This window comes from Lolium perenne, chromosome 4 (assembly GCF_019359855.2).
Source record: "Lolium perenne isolate Kyuss_39 chromosome 4, Kyuss_2.0, whole genome shotgun sequence".
Taxonomy (NCBI): Eukaryota; Viridiplantae; Streptophyta; class Magnoliopsida; order Poales; family Poaceae; genus Lolium; species Lolium perenne.
The window spans coordinates 54050940-54061281 of NC_067247.2; the positions used below are offsets into that span (position 1 = coordinate 54050940).

The following is a 10342-nucleotide window of genomic DNA, read 5'->3' on the forward strand; positions in this document are numbered from 1 at the left end:
GTCCAAATGCGATTTGAATCAGCAACCACATGAAAAACTTGATTTTCCCTCAGCTTCCTCTCTTCTATTTGAATGATTAGGGTGTATGTATCCTCCTGGAATGCAAGATAATCCATATTTTCAGTAGCTTTTATTTTAGTGTTTTTTAGTGCAGCTGCAGACTTTTTCGTAGACATTGCCATCAGATATGCAGGGTATGATGCAGGAAGGGTAGATAACTGTACTGATCAAGCCTGTTGTGATGTATGATTTCTCATAATTTTAGTTTTTCAATTCTAGACCTGCATGTTGTTTCCCGTCTTGTGTATATATATGTCTTCTGGTACATAACTGTGATGATTCTTGGGCACATTTTGTACCTTCATGGTGCAAAGAAATGTCAAGACTTCAGACTTCTGCATAAGTTTTTTCTTCTTAGAACATAGCTGACCTTATATTCACATTATGTGCTATTTGGGCTGCCTCGGTTGGAGAAGCTAGATTTTTAACCACATCGGCCATATCTGTACTTAATTTGGGACCACATTGATCCAACAAGCTTTTCCAATAGGTCTTTCTTAGCTCACTGTCATGTATGTGAGATGTATTCAGTTTTTTTGTCATGTTTTGTTGTTAGTACTAGAGCTTACTCAACTAAGAAAATTTTGCACTACTTATCAAAGGGTGGGATTGAAACCTAGTTTAAATTTGAATCCTTGGCTTTGATATTACTCATTCATAATTTTTCTGGTTCATATGTTGATGCACGCAAATTCTTGCCAATCCACGGTAATATTTAATAAGCCTGATCATCTATAGGTTTCACTGCCCACCACGCCGTTCCCAGGAATTTTAACGGGTCTATTTAGTGCTAACGGTCATTAGTCCGTTTTAGGTCTTTTTCTGTCTCGGACTTGGTTGTCTAATTGTTCCTATATCTGAATCCTGACACTTACTGTTCTGATGGAGCTCTTTCTCCATCTGTTCGATAAATAATCTGCTAGAAAATGCTAATCTTGTATAATTGTAACATCATCTACGGGAAAAATATACGGGTAGCTAAAAAGGACATATAATGATTAAAACTTCATGTGATTGAAAATGATTTTGATACTCTCTAATTCTCCTAAATCAAATTTGCACCATTACAGAGCAAAAGTACATGCCAATGCCACAAAGAAACTGAAGTCAAAACTCACTCATCCCAAAGAGACTTGTGAAAAAGAGATCTTCAACTGAAGCGACAAAGGCCAAGCTGCACAAAATCTCCGAAAGATTCGAGCATCTCAACTGAAGATCTTTGCTGCTATCTGGCAGTTCCTTTGCTTTGCTGCTTGGTCCTGATGCAATGATGCCATAAGCTTGTATGTTGTAGCTTTTCTCCATAAAACTGCCAGGCAAAACTTTTAGTCTCCTTCGAATTTTTATTTCTGTTTGCAAATTCTCATACTACTTTGAACCTTCCTAATTTCATTTATATGAATGGAACCGGGACTCCTTTTGAGGAGCACTCTAGATGTAACAAAAAAAAAAGATCATCAACACCCATGCATATACAGTAGGAAACATAAATAGGTAATGCGAGACAGCAACACAACTAGAAAGGGTCAAACTGGATTCAGTTGCCCAGGCTGCCGAAGTGAAATGTGATGAGCACACCCATGTCTACCTTGAGATTAGGTTTCAACATTATTAACTTATTCCCTCCTGCTATGAAGAAACACAACCATTGGCTGCAGTGGCATACTGTTCAGCTACATAGACAGAAACCAACGAAATAAACACCATGCATATTTTACATGCAGCGGCGCACAGAGGTTACTCCACTTATGTTCAATTACTAAAAACAAACCATTTCAGATAAAGTGAATGAGAGAGTACTAATCCCAATTGCAGAATAACAACACAAGATCGATATTTAACATCAAAGGATAAAAATGTGCATACTAGAAACAATTTTATTATGTATATGTAAATTGAAACAAAATGAGGCTTAAACATAGATAATGTATTCTCTTAGATTTACCCATCGAACAAAGTGACCTCAATAAATTTCCCATTTGAGGGTTCATTACAAATTATCTATGGTTACCAACATTGTTCAAAGAAACAAAAAGTACACAAAAACAAACTGATAGAAAGAGCAAACTGAAGTAGACATAGGAGATATCTAGGACATAGCCAAGCCAGCGCCACAAAATAATAAAGTTAAGCCCATATCCATAACCAATTTTACGAAGTAGTTCCACGCAAAGCAAATAAAGCTGCAGTGACTTTCAGTGACCATCCGAATTAAGACCATTCTGCAAAACAAGGAGTATAAGGTAGAGCATCCTGGAACTCTTGAAAATTGCGCACGACCTTCACTTTCAGATTATCCATATCATACGACAATGTTGTTTCATCCTTGTCGGTAAGGAATATACAGTTAGATTCAGGATGAATTGCAAACGCTGTATAGGAGAAATCATCTTCGCCACATTCCCTCTTGAATAGTTCCGAAACACGAACATTACACTTCAGCCTCCACTTTTTACTATCATAATCCTTTAGAACCCAAACATAGAGGTGGCCATCACCATCACCATAATCATCATTATCATAATCATCTTCACCAGCATCATCATCATCATTATATATCTGCCACACATGCAACTGTCCCTGAGACTGCCCAATAGAAACCTTACTTCTTCTGCTGCCTTCCATTTCGTTTGGCATATCGATTTCGCACCATTCCTCCCCCTTGGCATCGACGCTCACTATGGAACCATCCTTGGTAGCCAAATGCATAGTGCCATTCAGGAAGACACACTCTGAATTACCAACCAGCTGAGTAATTGGGTTGCTCTCCACCGTGATCCAGCGGCGGGTTTTCGACGAGTAGATCGCCATTTCTGTGAACTCCTCCTCATAGTAGTAGGTCAGGGGCACAAACACCGTGAAGCAAGATGGAACTGCCGCGTTGAACCCTAGGAAGATCTCTATCGGTTCGAAACGCACAGGATCACCATCCATTTTGTTCTGCCACAGTATAGGTGGCAACACGGTCCACTTCCCAGTTATAGGATTGCACACGACAAAATCATGTTTGTCTTCCTCATGACGTGATTCCCAGCATTCGCAGAGGAGGAGGCCGCCGCAGCATTGCTTGACCTCAAACCGGTCATAGCTCCCGCGCAAGAAAGGGAGAGAAGGGTCGACCATAGGGGGCCCTCTGCCGGACAAATTATGGAAGCTGACGCGTCCACCGTAGTTGTAGAAGAAGCCGGATAGGGTCTGCGGGCACCTCTTGCAGATGTCGGGGTCAGAGCAGAAGACGAGCCACGGCTTGGACACACACTTGAAGCGGCAGAGAGACTTGTAGGGCACCTGCGACAGGATCTCCATGAGAACTTCGGCGGGGAGGCTCCCCTCGGGGTGATCTTGTTCCTTTTCTGCTTCGTCTACAAAAAAAGTAGATATAAGTTCGTTTAGGTTCAAGGTCCCATGTATTGAATTCAAGGTTGGAAAGATGCTACCTCGGTGCATAGGATTGGCGGTGCGTCTTCGCCGTGGCCTCGGTTGCCGGTCTACGGCGAGTGGTCCTTCTTCATCTAAAGATGGCGGAGAAAGTTTGTCAGGTTCCTTTACTTGGATCGACGATTCAGAGAATAGAAGGCGAAAACGAAAGACTCGACAGTCGACACACTACCTCGGTGTCCGGGAACGGCGCCGGTAGCGAATGGCGCGGAGCGTCGTCGTCGTCGCGGCCGGAGTGGGTGGCCCTGCTCCGTGCTGCCTTGCTCGACTCCTACTGGCGGCATCACCTCAAAGCCCTCGACCTGATCGCGCCGCAGCTCGACGAGAAGAACCTGGCGGCTGTACGTACGACTTTGCTTTCCCCCTTCCGAAGTATCCTTCCGAAGTAATCCGTACCTTTTATTTGTCCATTGTGAATCTGAACTTTCCAAATCATTGTTATGCATCTCCAGGTTTTCAGCTTTCTTTCTTTTTCGAAAATTCATTGGTGTAGGAAATTCCATAAAACGAGAATCAGTGATGAACTCAACAAGCATATATAGGCAAATTATGTCCTGGAGAGAAAAAAAACATGGTAGCTAATAATGGCCTCACGCGTGAATTGTTTGATTCACGGGACATTAATCAGTCTTTTGTTTTGTACCAAGATTGTTTGGGTTGAAAGACTGACTCAAAAAGGAACTTCTAGGTGACTTTTGTATCTTTTGTTTGAAGTACAACAAACACCTGATGACCCGCTGTTAAAACTATTCAGTTCCCAATCCATCTCTCGTGCTTGCTCCTGTGCTGTGCCTACCCTAAAGGCAAGCAGTGTCCCTTCAAATTAATTCTCTTGCATTTTTCAATTGATGCACGATAAGCCAGATTTTCCACAATATGTAGGAATGAACAAAGCATGCCATTTTTCATTTTATTATACTTTCCGTTTCGGACACTGCTACACTCCTCCCCCTGTTTCAATCATGGGCGGGCACAGACAATTTGCAATGGGTATTCAAACTAAAAAAAATCATTCCAAGGAAAAACTTGAAGGGTAAAGAATTGTGCAATACAACAATACAAACATAAGGATTCACAAAGGATTTAATATAAACATAAAGGTTTGGGAATTTTCAATAAGGACATCATCACAAAATAGTAGAGAAATGACATGACAAATTATTCAATACTAAACAAAAAGGTTCACACTTTTTCCGTAAATAATCTAAATTGGAAGAGCATTTGCTGATTTACTAGTCTAGAATCTGGAAAAAAAAATCAAGATTCAGAATCCTAACCTGCAGGCCGCAACGTGCAGTGAGAAATTTCAGAGAACTTCATGTTGTAATCTCCTAGCTCTGGCCTCCTGGTTACCCCTGGCCGCTGCTCCCTGATCGAGTCGTGGTGCCGGCGGCCCAGCGACCCGCGCCTGGCAGCAATCACGATTCCTATCGCCGCCTTCGCTGGGATGACAATCGCCTGCCGCTGGACAAATTAACCGTGGAAGCTGAAGTGTCACGGATTCGCCGGAGCAAATCTGCTGCCGTTTGGGCTTTGGTCTGGATTTTTCGGTCGGTCTAGTGCTTATGGGCCAGACACGTTCGTGATTTTGTTGCCTAGATGGGCAGGATACCTGCACGTACTGAGTACTGACGAGAAATATGATGTGTACATAGAAATTTTCGGTCAAAAAAATGGGTATTCAGCTGAATACCCATGAATCTGTTTGTGCCCGCCAGTGGTTTCAATTTGGATGGCAAGAGGTAGGCTAAAAGTTTAAAACCACAAACATGCCCATTAGGTCACCATGTAAAATTGCTGAAAACTTGATTTTGGCTACATGCATAGCCATCCTAAAGCCAAAGTTTCCTTGTAGTTGCATCACCATGCATACCATACTCCTCCATCTTTCAGATTCAACAACAGATCATTGAATTCGCTGCTATCTTACAGAAAGATCCACCAAAACTATCAACCAAAAAAGTAGTAACAGAGATGTCATCGTTCTTTCTAACTTATTATCCTTCATGTGGAAAATATTTGTGATGGAATTTTAAAATTTCGCCATGTTGCAAACGGTCATTCTCGGAAATTGATTATACACCATGTTCTACACAACCATGAGTAGTCCTAATATCTACTTCATTATGGAATAGAAATTATTTCAACATTTCTCGTTACTGCCGATCACTTTCTACCTGCAGAAAGTCATTTATAATTGCTAACATGACCAACATATTACTTGTCAACTGTGGTGGTTATTATTTAGCAAACTAGATGATACCCCGCGCGTTGCTGCGGGAGTGTGTTAATAGATTTCTGGAGAATTGGAGTAGTAAGATTAGCCGTATGAGATAAGCAAAAGAGATTATCACGCTCAGTATATTATAATGCTGAGTAGCTTGCAAAAAGCTGCAGCAATCCCATATATTTAAACAACATAAGTAAGATACAATTGGCAAAATGTAACTCAGTATTACAAATAGACTCATTCTGTACATACATACGACGCGGAAACTGAATTCACATACATACGACGTGAATACTGAATTCACTCTTGTTACAAAGAAAAATACTACATGGAAGGCAAATATATCGTCAATAGAGGTTGTTATATAGAAAATAACACAATGTACTAATAAAAAAGTATAATTGATGTAAAAGAATCTATAACTAATTGTGAATAGCACTCACGCGTATAAAAGTTAGCGCTGTATTCTATAAACTAACAATAAAAAATATGGTTGCTTCTTGTTGTAAATTTAGTCAGCACCTACAAAATCTGGGATGTGCTAGGTCTTCATATGGATGAAGAGGCAAGTCAGAAAATCAAATCTCACTGGGAAAAAGGATAATAATTGGAGGGAACTAACTGCGTTGAGCAAAGATATTTGTTCAGTTGTACCTGATAAGTCAGTGCTTACTCATGGATCTACAGTAGCCTTGTTTCACACTTTAAACAATGATGAAGCACAATACAAAAGAACAATATGAAGCAAGGAAAAAGATAGTCCAGAAACTTACGTCAGTATTGTTTATCATCTATCCAACTTGCAAAACTACAAAAAGATAATCACATGTTCTGATCGCAGACCACACTGAGCATTGGGAACTTATATATTAAATCATTAAACCACAACAAAAAAAAGTAAATTTAAAGCATGGTCCTTTGACCTTTGTTGAATCTGAGTCTTCTGGAAAGAAACCTGCAGATCTATTTATCAATGTTAACAGTCTGCTAAACAATGAAACAAATAAAAAATAGTAGAGTATTATATTTATTTATGGGCACTACGGTGTCAGCTAAAAGAGGGAAAATACAGATGTTCCCATGAAAGATATGTCAAGTGTCAAATAATGCTCAGAGTTTGGAGGGCTTCCTTTTTTGTTTGATTCACACACACACGGTGGGACAGTAAGGAAGGATATACTACTCACAGGAAATACTTGCTGTCACCAAATGCTCGATTAGAGGCACCTTCATGTCTGGTATTATTAATCAAAGGTCATAGTTTTAGTAGTACATCATGAAGAAATATGCAATTAATTTGTACCAGTAACAGAAGGAGGATGAAGGAGATAGGTTGCAGGTCCAATTTACAGGAGAGGTTGATGCTTCAAACGCTGCTTCTCACATCCAGACCGAGGTGGCTTCAGATCGTTGTCCTTGTGTTCGAGAAGTGGAAATGAGCCAACGAATATTATTATGCTCTGGATATAGGAGGAGGTGAACTCCCTCGACGAGTTGTTGGTAGTGAGGGGTGTATATAAAGACGGAAGATCATGGCTCCAGCAGCACGCAGGCGTCATTCATCGACGGGAGACAACGTCCATCTTGAATGGAGATAAACTGCAGAGAGACAAACAACAATTCAGGTAAACCAAGGAGAGAGAGAAAAATAGATCGAATATCTACGAACACGGCGGCTGCACAGATGAGGCGGGGCTGGTCGGTGGGATCGAGTGCAGCTTAGAAGTTAGAACCAAGGAAAGCTATACTGTAGTCTGTAGATGCCGGGCACAGATGAACCGGGGCTGGTGGCTACATGGGAATAAAAAGGCCGGTGCTAAGACGATTCGTTTCCACCATTAATGTTGGGAGGATTCAATGGGTGCTGCACCGATCGTGGGGAGAGGAAAGGGCATGTCGTCCCTTCGCTGCTACCTGGAAGATGGACAGTGATGAGCTGTTACGGCATTTGATCTGTGTGGGCTTCTTTTCTTATACCATTCCGGTCTCAAATCGTGTCAAGCCTACCTTAAAGCCCAGTTGGTCCAAAGCGAGGGGAAGGATGGGGCTGTGCGTGATTGGCGATCCGAAGCCAGGAGAAGCATGCAGGTCCGTGCGTGATGGGTGGGACAAAACGGTGTGGAAGAAATTAGGGTGACGTGGCTTCACCACAAAGTAGGAAAATAAGATAGTGGGGAGTTCCTATTTAGAGATAAAAGATATATTGCAGCAAAAAATATAGCATCATTTGGAAGTCATCCGCAAATTAGACTTAGGTTTGATCATTTTTCCTACTTTTTCGTACAACAGCGAGTAAAATTACATGCCGCAGCGAGTAAAATAAAGCATATGAATATAACTGCAGCAAGAACTGAAAAACGCTTGCCATGGATAAAACAAGAGGATCTTAGATTGGTAAGATTTTTCTGCATGTTGGCTCCATGGTTCCTGCTGTGACCCAACATACCACTGCATGTTTGTTAGAGTATATTTGGTAGTTATAGATTACACGGGATTGTATTTGGATTGTTTCCATATTCTCCCTAGGAGGTTTCTTAGCTTCCAAGTCTTGTACTCTATATATACTCGCCCATGAGGTGCAATACAACATCCAACATATTCCGCATATCCCTCTCTATCCTTTCTACATGGTATCAGAGCGGCACACTCCTTGACCTAGCCGCCGCACAAGCTTCCGCCCGCGCCGCCCCCAGAGAGGTCAATCTCCATGGCCTACTCCGGGGGCCGCGCAACCCGTATGAGGGTTCGTTCGCCGATCTGTTGATCCGCTGCCCTCGAGTTTTTTTTTTCCCAATCGTAGATTGGTTTTTCTCTGAATTTTTGATCGATCATAGATTGGTTTTTGCGTCGCCCGCCACCGACTATCAAGTGACCTGCGATTTGCTTCGACTTGTTCCGCTCGGAAAAGACTCCACAATCATGCTAGTTGTCCTCGTCGTGTCGGCCGCGCACCATGGCCCCCATCTACATCATGCGCGCATGCGCAATGTGCATACCTGATCTCTTGTGCTTCATGCATAGGACATGTCTTGGACGGCGGCCGATCTTCACGAGCAAAATAGCACCGGTGATTGTGCTCTTTTCCGAGCGTACGTGCATCCTCGTCACCGTGCGCCTCTACTCCGACAACGGCGTCGATCTACACCGGCCATCTTCATCAAACCGCGCGGCACGGCCGCACGCGTTACACAAGAGACGCCTACGTGCGATGCAGCAGGCTGTCTCGCCCGCGCGGTCTCCATCGCCGGTCCGTCTTCGCCGTCATCGCCCGGGACATCACCGACAACGTCGCCAACGACTCCAATCTGCGGCACGTCGTCCACGCCATGGCGCGTACAGCGCCGCCGTCGGTCTGATCAACCGACCGCGCGCACGTCTCCGCCAAGCACGTCCCCGAGCACGCGCCTACCACCGATCGAGCTACGGGCTGCCGCTGCGTCGCCCCTTCGGGCCGCAGCACCGCCGCCTTTGGTCCATGCTACCGGCCTCCGACGCGCCTTCCAAGGCGCGTACGTCGCTGGTGGCGTCCCGCCGCTGCACCGACTCGCGCCCTGCAGCTACGCCGGCCCCTCAGGCCGTGGCGTCGCCGCACGCGGTCGCCTTTGCCGTCCCCCGCGCGTCGATGTCCGAGGCCACCACAGCGCCGCCCCTTCGGCGTGGGTCGCCTCCATCTGCGCATGGTCTTCGTCACGCCGCTGGGTCTTCCTCGCCTACTTCGTGTACCACCGCCGCGCCCCCACCCCAGGTCGCCGCTGGGCTCGCCAATCGCTCCAGGTCGCGCTGAGCTCGCCGACCACCGCAACGCCCGTCTAGGCGTCCAGCATGACCACCCCTGGTCACCGCTGGGTTAGCCGCCTTCTACGTCTTCGTACACTACAGCTTCGCCGCCAGCGTCCTCGCCTCTTCCCCGACTACGTCACCTGCTACTCTACTCCGACACCCGTCGTCGAGACTCGCCTCTTCCCCGACTACACCACCTGCTCCTCTTCTCCGACACCCGTCGTCGAGACCTCCTCTACTAGTCTACTCCGACATGGCGCGCACTTTGTAATGTTCCCTACCCTCGCATGCCCGGTACTGGCAACACCGGAAGTGGCTTCGTCCCCGAGACGTTCCCGAGTCTGGCAAACTCGCGTCGGACGTCTCGTCTTCATCGGCTTCGACAACGTCTTCTTCGGCATCGCCTCTACGACTGCCTCGACCGCGTCGCCGACTTCGTCTTTGCGTACTCGGTTCTGGCAAAACCGGAGTATGCCTTCGTCCCCGACGTGCGCCTAGTTCTGGCAAAACTAGGGCAGCACCTCGTCCTCGACGGCTCAGACTGCATCGACTTCGGCATCGACCATCTCCACGACTGCCTCGACGCGTCTCCGTCACTCTCCTCGCGCACTATGCGCTTGCGGCTTCATGTGCGGCTACCTCGACACCGGCACCCGACCACGACATCGACCACGGCATCCCCTCGCGCGACTACCCCGACCAAGGTTGCACCGCCCAACGCTCTCGGCTCCCTCGACATCGGCACAAGGGCTACCACCTCGCCTGCGCCTCACCAGCTTCCTCTACAGTCCAAGCATCTGCGACGCAACTCCGTCCACGACGCTCCCGCTATGA

At 45.4% G+C, this 10342-nt stretch overlaps 1 protein-coding gene across 1 annotated transcript; it reads right to left on the reverse strand.

Annotated features, from left to right (window-relative positions):
- Positions 1-2159: 2159 nt before the first annotated feature.
- Positions 2160-3366, reverse strand: LOC127346794 (F-box protein At5g49610-like). Its single transcript, XM_051373056.2, has one exon. It carries the CDS (start codon positions 3364-3366, stop codon positions 2272-2274), a length of 1095 nt encoding a protein of 364 aa, XP_051229016.2. The 3' UTR covers positions 2160-2271.
- Positions 3367-10342: the final 6976 nt, after the last annotated feature.